The sequence below is a fragment of the Hypanus sabinus genome, chromosome 14, assembly GCF_030144855.1.
Source record: "Hypanus sabinus isolate sHypSab1 chromosome 14, sHypSab1.hap1, whole genome shotgun sequence".
In the NCBI taxonomy this organism is placed as follows: Eukaryota; Metazoa; Chordata; class Chondrichthyes; order Myliobatiformes; family Dasyatidae; genus Hypanus; species Hypanus sabinus.
Genome location: NC_082719.1, coordinates 69,084,819 through 69,108,986, shown reverse-complemented (window position 1 = coordinate 69,108,986; position 24,168 = coordinate 69,084,819). Strand labels below are relative to the sequence as shown.

The window sequence follows — 24,168 nt, the reverse complement described above, 5'->3', positions numbered from 1 at the left end:
CGTAAACACTAATAGCTCTGCTCTCACAGGCACGACTTGGTCTCTTCAACTCTAAAAAGGAAGCAAACACTAACACTTAATGAAAATATCAACCTTAGAGGCTTTACATCGGGGAGATTTGCTTTTGAAATTGGAAATGAAATGATTTAATATAATTCCAACAAAGCTGAAAACCAGATAAGCTGACCTCCATTAGTACCGTTATTTCAAATGGCATAATAAATATTACTAGAATCATATGTAAAAGCAAATAACTTTTACGCGATCTAGCAATACTTATTGTACCATTTGGATCGGTCTTTAAGGATAAGAAGTGATCGCGAATGTTAGCTGGTCATGTAACAAGTGCAAACTAAACTAGATTAGACGTTCAGTATGTGGTACCACTGTATGTATACATCTGCTGCCACACAAAGCAAACTAAGCTCAATTTCTACAATGGGAGAGGTTAACCAGAAACCATAAGGATGGAGAAAATACAAAGGGATTTACCTCAAAGTAAAACAAACTCCAAAATACAGCAAGATCACAGAGGCAGTTTCACAACAGCATTGAAGGAGAAGATAATATCCCTTATGGTAGAAATGGTGAGCAATCTCAGAGCCACCAATCGTGCAAGGAAATAATGTGAGGTGCCTCCACAAGAAGAACTGGAGGAGTGTGCTGCTTCAGATCTGACTGATAATGAAAACAATATGTTTCATATTCTCTTCCAAATACAACACTGAGATTCATTTCCTTGTGGGTTCGCAGTAAATACAAAAAACACAACAGATTCTATGAAAGACCACCCCCAACAGGAAGCACAAACAACGTGCAAGACAACAAACTATGCAAATACAAAAAGGGAAAATTAACAATAATAGATAAATAAGCAATAAATTTCTCGAACATGGGATGAAGAATCCTTGAAAGTGAGTCCATAGGTGTGGGAACAGTTCAGAGATGGGCCGAGTGAAGTTATCCCCTCTGGTTCAAGAGCCTGATGGTTGAGGGGTCATAACTATTCCTGAACCTGGTGGTGTGGGTCCTGAGGCTCAGGACCCATTTGTCCCACTTCATTTAATATTCTTCCACAAAGTCCCTTCATCCATTTTCTATTCCTGCCCTAACTCATCGCACCGGGTGGTAATCCACAGATTTTGAGGTCCATCTTTTTGACCGCTTTCCTAACTCCTCCTACTCTATACTAATTTTACCTGTAATCAATTTTTTTTCACATTCCCATCAGTACCACCAGCCATCTATTGTGGGAGAAATTTTAGATTTTGCAGTTAACTTACTAATCTGTAAGTCTTTGTGTGGAAGGAAACCAGAACACAGAGAATGGGCAAACTCTTGCATAGATATCACTGGAGGACAGGACCGAACCTGCATCTCTGGAACTGAGAAAGCAGCTCTGTAAGATGCAGCCGTTATTGAGCTTGTAGGCTGCATCCTTTGATATGGAAACAAATTTGTAAATCTGCAATTCACATTCAGTGCGCTGGATCTTTAAGGTTCATTGCAGCCACCTCTTCTATATTTGCAACTCCCGACTGATTCAAGGGAGATATTAAGGAAGAGCACAAAAGTTTTAAAGTTCCTATTTTGTTTTTAGCTGTTAATATATCTGAAAGGCATTCATTGCAGGTCAGGTCCTGTGTATACTAAAATTACCCTGCAGAACTTGAACCTCCCTCAGAGACTCAAATCCCCACAAGGAATTGTCAGATCAGCATAGAAGCTTCATTAGTATCCAGGCTGTTGTGATTGCTATAATGTGTTCGTAGGATTCTGAATGGTTCATTTCAATCTGGGCCAAATTAACCTGTTACTTTCAAAATATTTAATAAGTATATAACTGTAAAATAATATTAAGCATCTTGCTTTATCTCCCATCTGTCTTCAGGAGCTGAGTTACAGGGAAAGGTTGAACAGGACTTTATTCCTTGGAGCAAGGAAGAATGAGGGGAGATTTGATAGAGCTTTACAAAATTATGAGGGGTATAGACAGAGTAAATGCAAGTAGACTCCTTCCACTTAGAATAGGAGAGATAAATACGAGAGGACATGGTTTCAGGGTGAAAGGGGAAAGATTTAGAGAGACTTCTTCGCTCAGAGAGTGGTGGGAGTGTGGAATGAGCTGCCACTTGATGTGGTAAATGCAGGCTCACTCTTAAGTTTTAAGAATAAATTGGATACACATGGATGGGAGAGGTCTGGAGGATAATGGATTGGGTGCAGGCCAATGGGATTAGTGGGATAATGTTTCGGCACAGACTAGAAGGCCTGTTTTCTGTGTTGTAGTGTTCTATGGTTCTACTCAGTACACAGGACCACTTCTCCCTTTCTACCAATGTCATTAGTGCAGATGCACACCATGATTTCAGCTGCTTACCATCAACCAGCTTACCCCCCTGCCCCCCCCCGAGAATGTTCTGTAGACACTCTGAGACTCCTCTATTGCAGTACACAGAAACACAGCATCTCTTTCGTAACTACAGCAGTTCCTGCCTGTCGCCCCAACTACTGAGTCTCCGATCACCATTGCTCTGCCTGAATTTATGTTTCCCTGTTGAGCTGCTGACCCTGCCACAACCCTGGCTGCCTCTGCCGTGGTGCCCTATTAAAGCAATCTCCTCTCCACCACCAGGCAGATCTAAAGGGATCAGGACCACTAAATGTGTTTACTCAGATTGATTACTGCTCCCTGCAATGCTAAATCTCCCTTTTTCTTCCTAGGGTTCTTTTATCAAGTTAGCTTGAATATTTGTTTATCCATGTCCACTGTACTAAAAGTGTTTCTAATTCCAAACCCCTTACTTATTTTGCCTCTGGGACTGCAGCTTCCCTTCTCCAATCTCTCCACAGGAAGACCCTTAACCCATTTTAAGACATACAGTACTTCTATCATCTTAACAGGCTTGACATCTTTTCTGAAGCTTAGTGCCCCGAAAGAGAATAATATTCAATACCGGAGATCCAACCAGTGATGTATATAGCTTAATATAACTTCCCTGCTTTTAAACTCTATACCTCTATTTATAAAACTCTGGATCCTGTATGCTTAAAATAGAAATTGCTTTATTGACTTGTCCTGCCACCCTCAAAGATTTGTGTTGATCAACCACAGGTATCTTTTCCTATGCACCCTTTGATATTGGATCATTTAGTTGACACAGCCCTTTCACCAGTCAGTCCACGTTCTCCTGAAATCTCTCGTAATAATATTTTCCAACTCTGTCATCCGCAATTTTAACACCCAAGTCCAAGCCCAGATCATTAATCTGGATTTTAAAAAGACATTTCCATTAGCAAACCCAGGAAATATCACTGAATATTTCAGACTAATCGTTACTGCAGCTTCTGCTTGCATTGTCAATGCTGTATATGCCATTTTATTGTTAATCTCAGGGACTTTGATTTTCTAAGGTTATTACGGAATGTAGTTATGAAGTCACTTCAATGAGAAAATATTATAAAATGTGTACTAGTAAAATTGAGGATGCCTGACAGGCAGCACAATGGCATAGAGGTTAGTGCAAACCTTTATAATGCAACTATCATTGTTTGGGTCAGATTCCCACTGCTGTCTGTAAGGAGTTGTACCATTATCACCATGGTCACAGGAGTTTACTATAGGTGCTCCCGTTCCCTTCTGCACTCCAAAGATGTACAGTTAAGTTCAGTGAGTTGTGGGCATGTAATGTTAGCACCAAAAACATGGCACAGTTCTCAGACCGTGTTGGTAATGAATGAATTTCATGGTAAGTTTTGATGTACGTGTGACAAATTAAGCTAATCTTTGATTCAAAAACAATACCAGTGATTCGTAAGTACTTAATCACAAGCCTGTGGCTGTTACCAACCAACTCTATAAACCTCAATAGAAACCCAAGTTATAAGGCAGAGTCAGAGGTAATTACTGCTGAATGAAATGAAATGTAAATCTGAATGCTGTTATTGTTATTATGAAGTATGGATTTCAATCGAAAAGCAAAGCTCTATGCCATTTTCATCTGCTAAACATTTCATTCAATTCACCCGTAATTACTACTAACTGTTTTTTCTCATGGCTTTCCATTATCCATTGCACTGCAATTTCCATAGGTTGCAACAACATTCCAAACTTATTCCTGTTCTGATCTCTTCATCATTGTTTAATGATTCCAATGGCAGCCATAACATCAGCTGCAAGACATTAATGATCTGGCATGCTCTTTCTCCTCATCACTTTTCTACCTTTAAAATACAGTAATCACTTTAAAACCCAACTCCTTAACCAAGGTTTTGGTTTAAGGGTAGATCTCTTGGATGTGGTTGCCGTTTTGCTTTACATGAGAACATACCTGTTAGGCAACATGTGACTTTTTGCTACATATGTCCAAGTAACTAGTGTCACTGTTGTAGATGCCCCTTCTGAAAGGCAAATCCAATCAACAATTGTAGACTTCAGTATTTCACATTTTAAAATCAGTATTTCAAGTGATTTATGTGTGTGGCTCAGTTGGTACAGTACAATTGCTGAGTTAGAACCAAGTCACAAGTTTGATCCTTGATCTTGGCTTATTTATCTATTTTGAATCAACGAAGCATGCAAGTGAAGGGAATGGTGTCACAAGCAACAGAAAATAATGTTCACTGATTGTCATCCAGCAACCTCCACCTGAAAGTGAACATTTGGCTTATACGGAGGATCAGCTCACACTCCCCCAAAATTTCCCTTTGTTCCAATTTCTAAACTACCACATGAAAAATGATTGAGAGGGGAAGCACACCTGTAAAGTCATGCACTTAAACCAACATTTATTTAAGGGAGAATGGGAAGATAGCTGAAAATCTTTAAAAATATACTTAGCAATTTATTTCCTTTTAAAAATAAAAAAAAATCCACAAGAAGAAAACAGGTAGGTTTTTAATCACTCCACATTGGAAATGCTCTTTTAACATGATCTTTCCTGGTCTCCAAAGTTTGCCCAAAGTCAAATCTAAATCTGACAGTGTTGGGTCAGAGATAGCTGGGGGTGGGGGGGAGGGGGATGTATTGAGCAGCAATAATAGCCTTTCCTCCTAGCAGTGCAGGAAGAAAATTAATTCATTAGCATTAATACAAGAGATTCTGCAGATCCAGCGCAACACACACAAAATGCTGGTGGAACTCAGCAAGCATTTCTGTTATAAAACACAAGATCAGATAGGAATGGGATCTTGCTATGTGAAAAATTGTACGAATATGCATTCCAATTCAGTAGAGCAGCAACAGGTAAAACAGAATGCAACTTAACACTACTTATGCAAAGGATCTTACGCAACCACAAATGCACGTTGACCTAGCATGTAATTATTACATTTAAGGATCCTGATAATATTTTAAGCAAATATTTTTGCAAGATTAGTAATTTAGCATGTTGGGGAGATGAGGGATACATTAGTAGATCAAACCAGCCCTAAAATTGGAAAATGGTCTAGATCTTCCAGTGACAAGGAGCTGATTAAATACGAGGACAAGTTATGATTTCAACTAGTTCAGTAATTAACTATCAAATTCTTTAATTCAGATCACAAATACTGCACAGCCATAACTTAACGGGAAAACTATTAGTTTAAGTTGCATCAAAATACAAACAAACATCACTGTTTATACTTGCATTCCCCACTTTTATCTCCAAATGCTAGATGACTATTACTTTCCAGGGACTATGTCCTGAAATTAGCTACTATAAATGGAACAGTGTTATCTGTATTCCCGTGGTTAGGGTTCAGAGAGCAGAGTCTGAAGAGTTGCAAATTGAACTGAATACAGTGGATTCCGGTTAATTTGGCCATATGTTAATCAAAACAGCTACTTATTTGGAACAACTCTTAAAGAGCAAAAACTAATTGAGAAAATTGCCAGGATTTCCTTTGCTTATTTGGAACACTTAACTTAGGGAGGTGACTGTTGGCGAACAGTACAAACTAGTGTCAGTCCTGTGCACTTGAGTGGCCTTTGGATGCTACACCGTGCTTAGTGCAAACCGTTTTTAAAAAGTGTCAGTTGGGTGTGTTTGTGGTTAAAAAAAAACTGAGTTTTGTCACTGATAGTTGGCCAGAAGCAAGTATTAAAGACAATTCAGAGCTGTTTTGCTCACTGTAGTTTCAAGCATTGAGGCTTGGAGATGCCAGATATGGCCAGAAGTGAAAATGAAAGCATTTCACTACTTCAACAAGTTAGAAACTACAAAGAATTAAGGTATCAACAATCATCTTGAACTTTACACTGAAAATGAAGATTTGGAGGATGCATTGTATGAAGCTCTCTAGGAGCCTGAGCTGATACTGTTGATTGCAAACACTGGATTAGTTCCTCTGGCGATAACTATTAGGAAATAATACAGTTTATAATATTGTAGTAATATTGATAGTGTTCTAATTTGTTCTGTATTTCATTCAAAAAAAGAAACTTGTTATGAATTTTGTCTTTTTTAAAATATACCTTTTTAACTATATCCATGAAATTTTAGCTAATTGGGAAGCTGCTTAATTGAGCCCAAATGTATTGGTCCCAATTAACCAGAATCCATTGCACTTTACAATCATCAATAAATATTCCCACTTCTTTTTTTACAATTGAGGGAACAGGACTGATGAAACAAAAGATAGCAGTACCTAGGTTACTACCCCAAGGGTCTCCTGAAGCCATACACTGAGAATTATCCAACAATCACAACCATCTTTATGGTGTGAGAATTATGATTCCAGTTAATAAAAACTGCTCCCTTAACACCAATGACCAATAACTTCACAGGGATTTCTTAACATTAATTCTTTTCAAATTAAAAGCACTCATTAGCAGTGCTCTGAGGATAGAAACTGTGACATCATGTTGCAGTTGCATCAATCATTGATGAGGCCATGCTCAGGGAGAAGGTACTGTATAAAGTTTAGGCCACAAGAAACATGTGGAAAAAGTGCAGAGAAGATTTCGGAGCATTTCCAGGAGTAGAGGACCTTAGTTTATAGAGAGAGGGTTGGCTAGGCAATGTTTTTTTACTTGTTGGAATGCAGGAAAGTGAGGGGCAACCTTAAAGAAATATTTAAGATTATGAGCGGATCAGATAACATGATTGAAAACTGCCTTTTCCGCAAGGTAGGGTAGCAGACAAGGGAAGATAGATTTAGGGTAAGGGGGAAAAGTTTTTAAAGAAGCCTAGGGTCAAAGTTGAAGAAGGTGAAAATTACAGAGAACTCACTGAGTTGCAGATATACCAGACTGCAGCAATACTGATATGAAGATGGTTGTGTCTCTCTGCGTCCACACACGTCTGCCTCTATGCTGTAATAAACTGGAAGTTTCCTAAATTTATGACAATTTAGGAAAAAAAAATTTAGGCAAAAAAGTGCCAGTGAATGTGCACTTTTTTAAAATTAATTTTTATGCCAAGAATGAGTTGAACCAAATTGAAAACCTCCCTAATTGCAATTTATGAACCATGTAATGCCAAATAAATTTTCATTTTTGAATGGAATCCAAGAAAATTTATGGTGCATCATAAGACGCAACAACAATCAAGTTGGAATTAGATTTATTATCTCGAATGAATCAGAAACCATGATCACAAATAACTTCCGAAGTTGCCAACACTGACTTTCCAAACTTCTAAACAATTCTTTCAAGTTTCTAGTAGTATTAGGAAGATCAGTATTTCAGTATTTCTTATAGTATTGCTAAAGATTTAATCATTCAAATATTAATAAGTATAAACCCACTGCAGTTCTGACCAAATCTTAATTCTTTAAAAATAAAACCTACATGTACAGTTTTGCAGTTCTGCTTCCAGTCAGCAAACCATTAAGATATTTGCAAACTTGCCCCAGCCACACTATATAGGCCAGCATTCCTAAAAATATTGCACTTCAGACATCATAGTTATCCTAAATGAAGTATGGACAAATTAAATGAATGGACAATCCGGAGAGGATTTGTAGCTGCATGATATGGGAGCTGCTGGACCTCATTGTGGCTCGTGATGTACTAATGTATAAACAGTGACAAAATTTTATAGAGGTATTATGTTTTGAAAGATATGCATAATTAGCTTTAGTGGGCAATGATTTAACATTTAACATGGTGCACACAGATTAAGTGAATGAAGCATGCAAAATATTGCTTTAATTATATTTCTTTACCTTCACTCTGGGTACATAACAGCTACTAATAAAAGGTGCAACAAGCATATGAATGGGGTTGAATGGGAAAATGTACCAGCCATGATCAAATGGCAGAGCAGACAGGTCAGATCAATTCCACTCCTGTCTTATGGTCTTGATCTACATTCTTAGCATACTCTTCAAATCTCTGAAAAATTTGCCAATCAGATTCCCTTTAAATCTCTGGTTTCACATCTATGCTCTCCAGTTTTAGACTACCCTATGCTGGAAGAAGACTGACCACTCACTCATCTATGCCCCTCAACTTGATACTACATTGACTAAAGACTACATCAACTAGAATCAGAAACTACAATTAATGCAACGGGGTGCCTCTGGAGCAAACACTCATCCAATCTTCAAGGAAACAGTCACATTTAAGATTTTTTTTTCTAAAAGCCCCATCAACACAATGGCCTGGGTAGGTGAACAAAGGAATCAATAATAAGAATATGAACCAACTGTTGTGACTGAACATTGTTCACATTGTGGAGAACAACTGTTCTTGAACCAGTGGTAATACTGGACCAAATCAAGTATTCTGATTAGAAAACTGTCCAATTTTTTTAAGGACAAGTCCAATTTACCTTTGGGAAAAGTATGTTTTATAATTTTTCTTTGGGAGATAATATGGATTATGTTCTTGCAGGAATAGAATAATAATGGCCTGAATTGGGAGTTAATTGCATAGGAACAATGCTTGCTGCAACACTGAAGTGGCCACAATGGTTTTGTAGCCTCTACAGCTCTGACTTCTCACAGCACTAGACAACAGATATTAGATATAACATATAACAGATATAACATATTAGTAGGAGCTAATTATGAACAAGTCATTTATAAAAACTGCTGCTCCACAGAGCTCAACGTAAGTAATCCAGGTCTAAAATAGATCACTAAATTCATCTCCAATTTAGAAGCAATTTTAATTATAAGATACAAACTCCATTAGTTTTAGAGTGGCCAATAAGGACAACTAATGCGTTTTAAAATGCATCCGAGGAAATGCTCAAGAGTGAATCCTATCAAATTGAAAGCAGAAAACTTCTCTACTGTAGTCCGATATTGTCGTCTGCCAGAAAAATACAGGCAGTACCAGGAAGCAGAAAGAAAGGCTGCACCAGGCAACAATTTATGGGTAGCCGAGGAATGACACTGAGTGAGTGACCGCAGGGACCGTCTGGATCACATTAATAGACCGGTTCCCTTTGTGATGGAGATGCGGGTTACAATTCGCTGAGATTCCCACAGGAAAATTATACAGATTTCCTCTTGACCAATACCAATTAGTGTTAAAAATTAAGATTTTGTTCTTCCAGACAAATCGAGTCCTAGAAAAAGCGTGTACTGTTTTGTTTACCCTTCGATTACGATCGGAACACCTCACGCAGACCGCATCCATCCCTTCTGTCATCGCATTCATTGAGGAGCAATAAGTCATTAGTAACCGAGGGATCAAGGAAAAAATGGCAGTAAATAAAGCAGCGCCACGCGGAAACATTATTATTTAAAATAGAATGTCGGTTGCTTCTAAACGGAAAAACTAAACAGAACGTTGAAAGCTGGCTAGCCAGTATATTTTAATAAATTCACATATATACTTACCCAATATGACGCATATTACATCCAAACAAACAAAGGGGACTCTGTGTCTGTCAAACATCTTGTTCGCTCGACGTGATAGTTGACTATCGCTCCTCTCTGAAAATAATTTATTTAAGTTGGCTTCGTTTTGTCTGCAAAACGATTAAGCCGCTTTGTGTGATCAACGAGAAAAAGAGGATAGAGTGCCCGGGTTTAAAAGGACGACTAAAACCAATATAAGTTATGGGAGAGAAGAAAGCTGAAGGCTAATGGCTGACACAGGCTCAATTTCACAGCTGAAGGAAATTGTAACCCCGCATTGTTAATGGCATTGCGCTCTAAACGTTTACATATCAACGGCAGGCACAGGGGAAAAAACAAACCCTCCACTCGCGTCCTCGACGGGTTTCAGAATGCTCAGTGTTCGGCGTGAATGCGACGTTAAAACCCATCACAATGTCCAAGGCGGGGCTCGAAACGTCCCGGACACACGCCCGACGTACGGTCAGGCTTCAGGAGCACCGCCCATCCACACACGTCAGGCGTCTCGTCCAGCTGCCAGAAACACCGGAGAAAAATCTGCGTCGGAGATTGGGTGAACGCTTCAAAGTACTGAATTAATAGTCCAAAATCCAGATCAAATCACTCTTCCTAGACCACGGGCTGTCCATCCGTTGGCTAGAGGAACAAATAAAAAGCTACGCTATGAGCTAGGTAAATAGTTCATGCCTGATATTTCAGGATAGACCCAATGACACGAGTTGAGAAACCAGTGCTGCATTTTTGCAATACATTCCAGGAAGTCCTCAAATCAAACGAAGGAGAGTCTATCCACTGCTTTGACATTCAATGGTACTTACAAAGTATAATGGAGCCACAGTAGCAAATTAGTATTCCAGACGTGAAAATTAAAATCCCATAATGGCAGCTGCGGTAACCATAAAACTACTTACTAGATAGGCAGTTGTTAGTATACGTCTGCGTCATTCAAGCGGTTCAATGAAGACCTTGCCTGGTCTAGTCTAAATGAGACCTACCAATGTCCAGCAACAGGACTAACTTAACTGCCCCTTTTAAACAGTACAGTACTCGAGTGCATTGAAAAGGTATTCAGCCCCCACAACTAGTTTCACATTTTACCGTCTCATTTCCTAAATTTAATATATTGTATTAGATTTTTGAGCTAATCTGCTAAACAATGCAGCATGTCAAAAACCAAAAGAAAAATTCAAAAACCTGTCAATTTATCTAAAATTAAAAAGCAAAACTGCGTGGCTAGAAAGAATTTATCCCATTTGTAATTAAACGCTAACTTTCCTCAGGTGTAATACACTATTACATTAGTAACTCATCCAATTTGATGTAGAAAATTGGAGAATCCTGTTTCCAATTAATTCACAGGAATACTGTAAATAATCCCTCCAAGGTCCAACAGTACAGATTTTCAATAGACCAAACCAAAATAAAGACAAGAAAGCAACCAAAACAAGTCAGGGAAATGCTAATAGAGAAACACGAATCTGGGGAAGGGCACAATACTATCACAAAGACACCAAACATACCTTGAGCTTAGTGAAGTGCATCGTGAATAAGTGGGGGGTAAATGAAACCACAGCCACACTTCCCAGGTCAGGCTGCCCCTCTAAACTTAGTTGCCACAGAAGACTGGTACTTGTAAGAGAGCACACTGTTATGCCTAGTCACTGAGAGCTGCGGAAGTCATGGTTGCAAATAGAGTTAAAGTTCATGTCTCCAGAATTCCTAACACCTTGCACAAAAAAAAAGATTTATTGAAGAGTAGCAAGGAAGAAGCACTGGCTTAAAAAAAAACATATGCTTACCGGTCAAGACTTTGCAAAGTGTCACTTAGAAGATACTGTAAAAATGTGGAAGGTCTTGTGGTTGGATGACATTGAAATGTTAACTTTTTGGGCAACACTAAGTGGCACACATGGTATAAAACTAATACTGTGCATCGGCCAGGTAACACCATCCCTAATGTAAAGGATGGTGGAGCATCCCCATTATCCTATAGGGATGCTTTTCAACAGGAGGGACTGGAATTCTGGTCAGGATTGATGGGAAGATGAATGCTGCTCAATACAGAAAGATCCTGGATTTAAAAAAAAATTGCTATCCTCTAACAGAAAGCTTAAACGGGGGAGGAAGTTCATCTTTTAGCAGGATATTGACCCAAAGCACACTGCCAGAGCAACCACTGAGTGACTTAAAATGAAGAAAATTAATGTTCTTTAGCAACCTAGTCACAGTCCTGACCTTAACCCAATTGAAGATATCAGGTAAGACCTCAAGATTGCTGTCCACCACCACTCCCCAACTAACCTGGCACAACTTGAGCAATTTCATGAGGAGGAATGGGCAAATCATGTTGTGTAAAGCTAATGTAGAGATTTATCCAAAAAGACTATTGACTGTAATAACTGCAAAAGGTGTTTCAAATAAGTACTGGCAAAAGGGAGTGGAATACTTTTGAACTGTTGACATTTCAGTTTTTGAATTTTTAGTTTTTCATGCTTTACAATTTTCCCTTCTTTTCTGTGAAAACAGGAACACGTGATTCACAAATTAAAATTCTCAGTTAAATTGATCAAAATCCCTGGTTGTAATATTCATTTATGTGAACAAAGGGTTGGGGGCTAAATACTTTTACAAGGCAATGTATATTAATACAGTGCGTAGACAAAACTGGACAGAGCAGCTAATTTAGATAAATTCACTCCAAGCCCAAATAAATTCAGTAAGCTCAACTATAGCTGTCTAAAAATGGTTTGGCTATCTCACAGATTAATCATGCCTGAAAATCAAAGCCAGAGAATCTTGTATTACCAGGCTCCATCACAATCCCTGGGTGTAAACATAGTTGTCAGACTGGTCAGTAGCATAGTGAATGAATAAGAGGAATAATTCTATTTAGCCTGGGAATTGCTCTTGGAAGGAGTGACATGGATACAAATTGCAGCCCTCATCGCCAAGAATGCCGTCCGATCCTGTTGTGTGGCACTACTAAAATGGAGAGCCTCAGAACAGATACAGCAGCCAAAACCAGACATCTGTGAGGTGCTATGGACCATCAGTGGGAATAACGACTCCAACAGCCACTTTCTATGGCTTTTAGGGATGGATAATAAAGGCTGGCTTTTCCCAGCAATAAATGTATCATAATAACTAAAGAAATAATATTACCACAAAATAATTTTTTATCAACTTCTTCTTGGTCACCAAGCGAGTGATTGAGTTAAACTAACTACATAAATAACATGACCATGGGAGTAGTTAAGGGAGAAAATAAGAACTGACAAGGATTTCAAACAAATAGTGTCATTGGACTTGCCAATGTTTTAATTTTTATCAGTGTGTGCACAAAAACAGTAGCCAACACGTAGCTAACTCCTCACTATGATAAATGAGCAGAGACTGAAAAAGTGCTTCGAATGAAAGTCATTGCATCAGTTGGTCGAAGATAGCACAGCATGTTTATAATTTCAGAACAAAATTATAAATTTATTAGACTGGCTGGTTATTTTAATTCAGTGGTGCCAATGAAAGGAAATGGCAACAAAAATTTGTGCAGAGCAAATGGAGTATCTGCATTCCCAAACCTGCACAAAGAGGATGGAAAAGACAGCATGAGAATGTGCAACACAAAGTGGCGGAGTGAGAGAATGTGAGAATAATACAATTTAAGAAGCTAGGCCAATAATAAGATTCTGTTCCACATGTGCAAAACAGCAAGCAGTCAGTAATATTTAAAAAAATAAAATTCCAAGCATTCATAAGAAACAGATGAGATACAACACACTTATACTGGAACAGCAATCATACTAAAATAAAGATGACTTCTGAGTAATAATAAATGTTTACTGCAAATTAAATTCCAAGAAATGTTTTGTTAAAAGAAATTCTATTTACAGAAATTAAACTATTTGGCAAAAAGTCAATAGACAAAGTTGGGGCTGTACCAGAAAACTGGAAACTGGTATTCACAGCAAAATGGATGCATTATCTGTAGACCTATTGATTTTATTTCATTATTACAGTAACTATTGATACCAAGTAAACAAGAACAAAAATAATCCAGTTAAGTGGTCAAAATGAATACAGATAAATGTAAATTATTCAAATTTTACTTCTGAAAAAAAAAATCGCAAATGAACATTAGCATCCAGGCTTTTATTCACATCTGCCTTCATTCATCTCTCTCTAAATAAATATTCTAAAGTACCACCTATCTGAATTTTCCATAGTTATAAAATCAAACCAAAGTATTTATCAATTAATCCCATATATATTTTTCTAATAGTTAATTAAGTACAACTAGACCCAGAAAATGTTGTGAAGGACATACAGAAGGTGCAAGGAGTAACATTTTTTCTTCAATTAAGAGCAAATGTCTGTCAATTTCACACTGCAAACTAGAGATAACAATGCAGTAATTCCTATTTTTGCGGTAAGGAAAATTTTACAGCACCATATCGAAATATATCAAAGCTTTCAAAGCAGGTAACATTTTAGAAACAGTCACATGCTCAGTACAGAGGCTTGCATAGAGTCAAGGTCCTACTTGCTTCAAACGTCATGAATTATCAGTTATCTTTCGTGATGCCAAACTTAAGAATGGAATTTTGGCATTGGTTCTAGGAAAATTTCCTGCTCTTCACCAAATAAGTCTATATAATCTTATGTATCAATTTTTAAAAAGGCAGGTTTTTTTGTCATTAATTTGCACTGTTTTGAGAGATAATACATGCTCATAGAGTACAGGGTGTTGATCAATGCTCAGCAAGCTTTGATCTGCTCATCAGGGCTTGGTTATAAAATTTTCCACTAATACTGTAATAATGATTTGCAGGCTTTCATCACATTTCCTTGATACTGTCTGCTGCACAACAGTACTGAAATAAACTGCGTAGTCAAGCATATCATGGAAAAATTAATAAAGTCTATTTGTTCTTGAAAGCTAGAATCAAAGCAAGATCTTGCTCAAACACAAGAAAAATAGTCCCCTAAAAGTCTTAGATGGTGTACAAATGTCCAGATCTTCAAGTACTGAATTTGATTGCTGTAGAATAGGATAAAATATCTGACATATTGCAATTTTTTTATTGAATGCACTGGTTTAACTTCATTAGTTTTAGAACCTATAGAAAATAACTAGCATAAAAATGTAATAAAATATTGCAAACAAAAGCAATTGCTATGGAGCAGACAGAATACAGGAAATACCCAGCAGCTTAGGATGTTATTCATTAAACCGGTATGGGTTAGATTTTATGACAAAATAAAGACAGAATAAGGAGGAGATGGGAAGAAATGATGGTAGAGTAAGGAAAAAAGGTAAATTTAAAGTTGCTGATAGGGTGTAAGGCAATGATTAAATGAGGAAAAAGAACACTGGCAGTAAAAGACCAATCTGGATAGAGTTAAGTTCAATAGTAAATTTAAATATATAGCGATGAAAGTTGAATCATCACAGCAAAGAAAAAAAAGACAATGCTAGAGATGCTAATTACTTAATATTGACTCAATGTATAACGCATCTAGTCAGAATGCAAAATAGCATATTTAAAATGTACATTGACCTTCACTGAATTAGCATTTAAGATGGAGGACAAAGTCTGATTTATTATTGATCTAGCACAACAATTACATGTAATAATTTAAAGGGGTGATGTATCAGCTGATTGTTAACATAATTAATCATATCATAAAAAAGCAAGACATTTGTTGTTCGTTCATGGATTAAAGATGAGATGTATTGAGGTATCCAATTTTATACATTTATTTTATATATTCTCAAAGAATGAAAGAAATCTACATTCCACTCATTTCTTTGTTGAGGTAATCAAGTATTGAAATGTTTTATTTTCCCATGAACATTCGGAAAATATTACGTTAAAGTTTTATTGAGCAGATTCACTGCATTTACTTTCACTGACATAACTAAGTGTAATGGATTTACAATCAACAAACTCAAGTGCACTGCACCAGAAGATGACAAAAAGCTTTGTACTCAACTGTTCTCTTTTACATATTTAGTAGTTGCAATCAGAACGTCTGATATTACAAAACAGTTTACCAGTGCATGACATTAATTGTTCCAGTAATAATATTGTTCCAGTTTTTCCATTGTTTGAATCCTCTTTTCAAAGTTAGGAATAAGTGATTAAACCACTGCAAGATTTCTTGATCTGGAAACACCCCCTTTGTATTTTCTCCAGGCACATGTCAGTGTGATTGAGCTGTTCCTGGGCCTGCTACTAAGGAGTCAAACCAATATTTTCAGCCAGATAAAGTGGGAAGAATTTTTGTGGCAGAGAAAGAAAAATGAGGACATTAACACTTACCCTAACCCACATATTCAAAATGATATTCTGTTCAAATAAATTGCATATGGGTTTGTTTTATCCGTACATTACAGATTGCTGCTAGAACCTATTAACTCTTGTGCAACACAACTATTGTTAAAAGAAATACTCCCCATGTTTAAGCAGGATAGCAAGTAGTGAGCACATACCTAGAGCAGAGCAGCTATAAATTCTGACTCAGTGATGTGGAGGAAATGTCCACAATGTTTTGTCCACAAACCTGTCCCAGAATTGTAATGATGCCCCATTACAAAGCAACTACCATTTCTTTGAAAAGACAATATCGATTCTGTATCATAACCAAACACTTGAATTACTGCAAGCTTTGTATTTTAGCTTGCTTCACCAATTTGCCAGTTTGAAAACAATATCAATAAAATAACAAAATTCAGCTTTGATACCAGTCATATCATTAAGAGTCAAGTACAAAAGCATCAGTAAGTTTAAGAATTGGCTTATTTAGTTTTTCTGACTATTGCCTCTTAATATCTTAGACTTTTATTCTTTGTTTGGCATCAGAAGTTGAGGAAGCTGATTTACAAGATGTTAAGATTTATTTCTGTCAGGTTACAAATTCATACATTATGCTGAAGGATTATTCGAATAATTGAAACAAGTCAGTATAGAATTTGAAAGTAGATGTTTGCATTTACATTAGTCCTGTTAACTCATTTAGCCAATAAAAGTGGGAAAAATCTGGTATAGGAAAAATGAGAACATACAGCAGGGGTTTCCAACCTTTTTTTATACCATGGAGCTTTACCAGTAACAGAGGAGTCCATGGACCCCAGGCTGGGAATCCCTTGCGTAGAGGGTCTCCACTAACACTAACCCGCAAGTAGAAAATGATACTGCATTTTTTTTTAAATTGCATATTGCTTTGGGTAACAGTAAAATCAAGACAGTGACTAGAATTGAATCACCCTCGTACTCCAATCATACTAATTTACAACAACAGTCCGAATATATGTAATCCATTCCATCAAGTGCATCATTTCATAATTTTTCAAAATATACCTAAGTGCCACACGCAATGACAAATGACTGTTCTAGTCCAATGAAATATTGGAAAAACATTTTGGCCACCCAAATTGCATTGTGGAAGGGCAAAATAAGCTTTTAAAAAAAACCAACACCAAGTGCTGTTGAAGTGATAACTTTGCCTTGTGTTCTATTTAGATCATTTGGCTAAAAATATTTTGTTGTTTTGACAGGATTAAGGACATAATACAAGTTAACTTACTGATTGGGACTATGCTGCTAATCCAATAAAGACATATCACAACATCGAGGCAAAGTAATTGCAACTGGTCAACTTTTGGATGGGTTACAAAAATGGGAAATATGTCTCTGGTTACAAATAATGATCAAATCAATTGTCCAACTGTCAGCATAATCAAGTATATAAAGTTTTCAATTCTTCACTAAGATCAGCAATAATTCAATTAATGAGGCACCTTAAAATTGAGTATTTTGTTTGGCTAGTATCATATCAAGAACTGTGCAATCAGATTAGCCACACCAAGTACTATCAGGAAACTGTGGAAAATCATCGATAGCCAACTCAGCTGTCCTTTGCGATGTAGTGATATCATATGAACAAGAGATGGATAAACAAATACAAAGGCAAGGCCGCACGTTGCTCCTGAATACCTGCATTAGAGAGTACAGAATGAATCACAAAGATATTATATTTTGTTCTTCTGGGGATGCAAGTAGTTAATTAATTTCTTTCCAGTGGATAATATTTCTTTTTTCTAAACGTACACTTACGCTTTACTGGGTGCAACTTTCCTTCAGCATGCTCCAAGACAAAACAACTAAATATTTACTTCTCATGTTTTGACAAACAATTGCATAAAGCTTCTCGATTGAGACTCTGAGGACCCCAGGTACTCACATTAAAATGACTGCTTCCCCTGCCACGTTCTATGCACCATGCTTTCCACCTTAAGTACCCGATGTCCCCATCCCAATCTCTTTCACAACTCCTGGATTCTCCCTTCGCCGCCTGTAATGGACCTGTCCGATACCTCATCCCCCACCAGATTACTACTTCCCATTCTCATTCTGATGTCAGTCCATGGCCTCCATGACTGCAATGAGACTACACTTTGGTCGGAGGAGCAACACCTTATATTCCACCTAAATAGCCTCCAATCTCATGGGATAAACATCGATTTCTCAAACTTCCAATAATTGCCCCCACTTCACCATTCCCTCTCTCACTTTATCTCCTTACCTGCCCATCACCTCCCTCTGGTGCTCCTCTCCTTCCCTTTCTACCATGATCTTCTGTCCTCTCCTGTCAGATTCCCCCTTCTCCAGCTCTTTATCTCTTTCACCAATCAACTTCCCAGATCACTACTTCACCCCTTGCCCTCTCGCAGTTTCACCCATCACCGTGTACTACTACTTCCCCTCCTTCCATCTTCTTGCTCTGATTTCTCATCTCCGCCCCCCCCCCCCCCAGTCCTGCTGAAGGGTCTCGGCCCGAAACGTCAACTGTTTACTCTTTTCCATAGATGCTGCCTGGCCTGCTGAGTTCCTCCAGCATTTCGTATGTTTTGCTTCAATTTCCAACATCTGCAGATTTCTCGTGACTGCATAAAGTCTTTTTAAGTTATCAATGCCAAACTTTCTGACCCCTTTTATAAATTCGTGCAATTGTAAAATGTTAAGATTGATAACTAAAAATACCTGATAATACAATGAAAATGATTTAAAATTGTACATACTATATGCAACCATAATAGGTCTTCGAATCATTAACTACAGTACAGATGAATATGTATAGAATTAGATTTTCCCTCAAACTTTGATAGTTGAGATCTCCTCTGTTTATATTTCAATTGTTATGAATATTCAAGATGGCACAAAATAAATATGGAGACGGAAAACTAACAGCATTGCAGCTTTATATAATGTGTCAAAAATGTAGATATTTAGTTGTGATGAAAGGAAGCCCATCAGAAAGTACTCAACATAAAACAAAACTTATTTCCTCCAACTTAAAACGTCTAACAAATACAATTAAACCAAAGCTTGAAATGGCATTCTACTGGACTTCTAAGTGAGAGAATATTGTTAAAATACAATTTAAATCAAAGCGAATGTCCATTACCTGATAATGCTGCCTATATTGGGATAAAACCTTGCCACCAAGACTCCACTACAAAGAACCACGACATTTAGAACAAACACGTGAACAAAGCTGGAAAGAGAAACATTTAATAAAATAACTGGAAACAATATAGTAAAAAAGTTAAAAGGTTAGATAGACCAACTGATAATGGGACTTGGGTTAGACATTCTGAACGTACTCGAATAGCACCACCTAGTGAATCTCTCCGGGACAACCCCGCATATCATTACAAATAGCAGCCTTTTGACAACAGCGGCTGAGGGGGGAAAAAACTATCTGACAACACTCTTCACCTTGAACTAATGGACTTAGTAATGCCACGCACAACAAAAAGCATTCATCTTGTCTCTTTTAAATTCATTCTTCAGCAGATGCAAAACACATGCTTTTCATCCACAATAACTATCAGTGTTTATTTATTTCCTCCCCTTTCTTTATTCAAATATACCTAATGAATGTTCAACGGTGAAATAGGGTGGATGTGGAGAGGTTGTTGCCTATGGTGGGAATATCCAGAACTAAAGGGCACAGCCTCAAAATTCAGGGGTGTCCCTTCAGACAGAGGTAAGGAGGAATTTATTTAGCTAGGGAGCAGTAAATATGCCGAATGCTCTGCTACAGACTGCAGTGGAGGCCAAGTCTGTGGGTATATTTAAGGTGGAAGTTGATTGCTTCCTGATTGGTCAGGGCATAAAGGACATGGTGAGAAGGCAGATGTATGTATGGGGTTGAGCAGGATCCAGGATCAGCGATGATGGAATGGTGGAACAGACTCAATAGGCCGAACAGCCTAATTCTGCTCCTATGTCCTACGATCTTACATCTGGTTTAAAAAAAAGTACTAAACAGATTCAAACCTGGGATATGCTTTACCAAACAACTGTCCCAGTAACTGTACTCTTGTCAGATAGCCCAACAATGGATAAACAGTGGTCATCTGAAACAGCAGGAAAACTCGGGAAATGAAGGCTGTGATATCACTGCTTGGCAGATTGTCCAAGAAGTTCTGGAAAAGATTAAGAAAAAGGATTCAGAAACAGGCCACGATGCTAACAGGAAGCCAAGAAGATGCAGTGAGACTAAATATCAACTGAAAATCCATATTTCATACTAAACAGCAGAATTCTATTAAAACAGTGGACTGGATCATCCTGAAACCCATCCTAACCAACTCATCCCAGATACAGAGGGCCAGACTGATGATTCTCCATAATCAAAGGACTCCAGACTCATGCAGGCATCAGATTCCCACAGATTATCCTCATATTCATTATAGTTTGCTACCATCACCAGAGGCCTTAGGAATAATTCTCTTAAATGTTAGACATGGAAAAAAGAAGCTTAGATTTAAATACCCGAGGAAAAGGCACACTGAAGTCCTGGCAAATAATTAAAGGCATTAAAATCAGATGAAATAGAACTTCATGTTTTCTAGGAACAGAACTCCACTAATCCTACCACCATCCAGAAAGAGAGAGGTCACGCATATTATCTCTAACCTCAAAAGCTAATGTTCAAATGTAGAAGTCAGAAAAGAAGCAAAATCAATAGTTCTGTATTTCTACATGAGTTTTTGAGGTTGGAAACAATATAGGCAATTCCACATTACTTGGTGGGGTGGGTTATGTTCCTAGGAAACAGGTAGAGTAACATTTTCCTGTAAAGTAAAGCCACATTATGTCAAGAAACTGGTGTCAAGAAATTGAGAAACATTAAATTGTGGCTACCATCAAGTACCTTCGCTCTATCCACTGTAACAGAAACTGATACACTGCCGCAAATTAATTCCACTTCCCATTACCACACTGACAAGTCTGTCCATGGCCCCTCTGCACAAAACTAGATGCAGATTAGAAGCACCTCACATTTGAACTTTGTAGTCACCAACTCAACAACATGAACATCAATTTCTCCAACTTTAGGTAATCACTCCCTCTGTTTCTCCCCTTTCAGTCCCTTATCCCAATGGTCATTACCCTTTCTTCTTTGCCCTCTTGATCTTCCCTTCACCCATATATTTTTCCTTCCAATTCCTCCCAAAACCCTGTATCTGCTATGTCATGCTCCACTCTTCTATCAGATTCCATTTTCTACAGCCCTTTGTCACCTCCACCTATCAGCTCCCAGCTTCTTACAGCATTCCCATCCCCTTCCCTCATTTGCAAATCATTCCTCTCCCTTATCTGATCCACCCATCTCCTGCTAGTTCTTGCTCCACCCAGTTCCTTCACCTTTCATACTGCCATCTCCTTCTTTCTTTCCAGTCCTGATAAAGGGTCTCAAACCCAAAATATCTATCCAGTATCCTGCATAAATGCTGCTTGACCCAATGAATTCATCCAGCATTTTATGTATTGCTCAAACTTTGCTGTTGCATTTTGGATCTCTACAATTTCAAATTTCTACCACTAACTGAAGTGAAACCAGTCTAGTCACAAACATTCTACCAAGCATTAGTCACTGCACTTCACCCTTTCTCAAGGCTTTAGCATAGACAATAATAGCTTCTTCTTCCAACTAAAATGCCTGACCTGATCTGATAATAGGCAAAAAATTGTTCAGGAGAGTTAACCTGTTGGTCTTGTCAAGTTACTTTCCCATTTCACACTGGCAAATTCAAGTAAAGCCTTCAATTTCAAAACTTCAATTCTCAATCTGCTAATTAATGACTATGTATCATTTGACAGCTATAAAAGAACATCTTTTATACAAACACAAATTCAACGATAGCAGTTAAATTACATACCGGCTCAATACAGTCTTTGGATAATTCTGGTGAGGGAAATGCAGCAAATGTCATAACTGCAACATACAAGTAGGTCAATCCCACAAGCAGATAGGCAATGGAAAGATCTCGAATCTAAAGAGAAAATAAATTATAAACCAGCCTTATATTTGCCAAGAAAATAAATCATCCAGCCATTTTCAAGAAAATCGAAGCAAACTTGCAAATACAAATAGGCACTGTTCCATTTGTTCTATTAGAACAACCTCAAAATCAACTTCATCACTCTACATCCCTTAGAATTGCCCTTGAAGTATGAGCAAAGCCTGCTTACCATTTTAGAAGATAATTTCATGCAAGAGTCACATTGAAATTTCTAAATGTTAATCAAATTCCCTAATGGTATTATTGGATTTTCAGTTTCAAATGGGTTGACTTTATATAAAAAAAAACACCAATAAAAATCTCCAATATTTTTGGCTTATACACCGACTCTTTGAAAAAGTATCTACCCAATAGTATTTTACTTATAAGTAGCCCCATGAAGTATCAAAATATATAGCCACGTAAAATTCCACGTGGCTGCTCCGATGTAAAAGTATGGTGCCACTAAGCTATTGCAAGATTCCACAACCATGCCATTCTCTTCCTGTACAATAATTGGCATAACATAAATATGTCTAAGCACAATGAGTACTATGCAGGTCACAGAAGGTCCAATATTAAGAAAAAGCGCATGGAGATTGACAAGAATGGAAACCTATAGAAGGAAAAGGGAAGAAAAGACAGAGTAAACAGGTACTAATAAAAAAAGATTTAACTTAATATTCTTTTATTAAAATATATGAGCATGGACTTCACATTCATACAACAGAAGTGTCTTCAGCAACCATACTCTGCAGACTATAGACTATAATTCCATTGCAACAAAGATAAGCAAAATGTATGTTAAAAGCCTGGTAGAGCTAATTATGCAACATTGTACCATTATCTTTTGTTAAAAACTCATCCCTATAAAAACAAACACACAATTATGCCTACATTATACTATCACAAGCTAATCAACCCTAAGGTGGAAATCTCAAAAACAGCATCAAGCAACTTTGATAAGAAAAGTCATTGGGTCCATGCTAGCTCCCATCAGAACAACAATTGTGACCACTTTTATCATTCTACACAATGCAACTATTTGAAGACTTTGAAAGTAAACCATTCACTGTAAATTGTGCCAGCACATCTTTTCGTTTTCTGCAAGGATCAAAATTTAAAAACTTGGAGGAATTGTTAAAATTTTCTTTGAAATGTTAACTATGGGCCCTGTGTTACAGTGGCGAGCTTTTGTAAAAACCGCAGTGGAAAGGTGAAATGGAAAAACTTGGTCATCTATTCCTTTCCATGAGCCAAATGGAGATAACTGAAACAAACACTTAAAGGTTTTACTATTTCTCTTTGGTCATGGACGATGCAAAAGATGAAGTATAGCAACCCACTTTTCTCCATATCGGAATGGAATTTGTGTGGCTAAATAGACAATTCAAATGTTACAATGAATAATGTGCATCAGATCTGTGGTTGAATTTTTGCCCGTTTCTATAACTTACATTATTTTCTTGGTATCTGTTGTTCTTTAAAAGGGTGATGGCACAGTTATGAATGAAGAAAGCAAGTGCAAGAACTCCAGTCAGATGTGGAAAAGATAATCGAAATTCTGAAAAATACAAAGCCTCAATTTATTGACCACCAATAAATAGCATCCGTATCATTCCTTTAAGGGTGTCAAGTGTTTTAAAAATCAATGAAGTACGTCTGAAGAGTAGGTGCAGGGTACACAGAAAGTACCACTAACAAGATGATATTTATCTATTTTAATTATGTATCTGAGGAATAAATATTCACTGGGACACATGGCGCTAGTTAGAAATATTGTCATGGGATTCTTCACCTCAACCCGAGAAAGCAGACATGACATGGGTTTAAGCCTCATCTGAAATAGGGGACTTTACATTGCATCACCCCATACCACTTCACTGGATCAACCGCTGAAACAAAGGAAAGGAAGGTCTGTCAAAAGGGAAACTAATAATTGATTCCATGGACAAAGAACAAAAGAGACAAGAATGTGACAAGCACAATAACCTTATGCACCATGACAAATT

The 24,168-nt window shown here is 37.5% G+C and overlaps 2 protein-coding genes across 9 annotated transcripts in view; both read right to left on the bottom strand.

The window, feature by feature from the left end:
• plpp1a (phospholipid phosphatase 1a) overlaps positions 1 to 10,259 on the bottom strand; it is a 106,514-nt gene extending 96,255 nt beyond the window's left edge. The window contains exons 1-2 of one of the 5 annotated variants that reach the window (XM_059989407.1): positions 10,140 to 10,240; positions 9,778 to 9,873 (exon numbers count right to left, since the gene is read on the bottom strand). In XM_059989407.1, coding sequence (XP_059845390.1) covers positions 9,778 to 9,835 — 58 coding nt within the window. In that variant the 5' untranslated portion in view covers positions 9,836 to 9,873; positions 10,140 to 10,240. Of the gene's footprint in view, positions 1 to 9,777 lie in introns of all 5 variants that reach the window. The other 4 variants (XM_059989409.1, XM_059989406.1, XM_059989408.1 and 1 more) reach the window with 4 other exon arrangements.
• A 3,651-nt stretch (positions 10,260 to 13,910) lies between these two features.
• The window catches only part of slc38a9 (solute carrier family 38 member 9), a 45,121-nt gene continuing 34,863 nt past the window's right edge, over positions 13,911 to 24,168 (bottom strand). For all 4 annotated transcript variants that reach the window (XM_059989402.1, XM_059989401.1, XM_059989403.1 and 1 more), the window contains 5 exons: positions 23,614 to 23,720; positions 22,034 to 22,147; positions 20,145 to 20,293; positions 19,267 to 19,356; positions 13,911 to 17,795 (listed from right to left, as the gene is read on the bottom strand). In XM_059989402.1, coding sequence (XP_059845385.1) covers positions 17,630 to 17,795; positions 19,267 to 19,356; positions 20,145 to 20,293; positions 22,034 to 22,147; positions 23,614 to 23,720 — 626 coding nt within the window. In that variant the 3' untranslated portion in view covers positions 13,911 to 17,629. The remainder of the gene's footprint in view (positions 17,796 to 19,266; positions 19,357 to 20,144; positions 20,294 to 22,033; positions 22,148 to 23,613; positions 23,721 to 24,168) is intronic.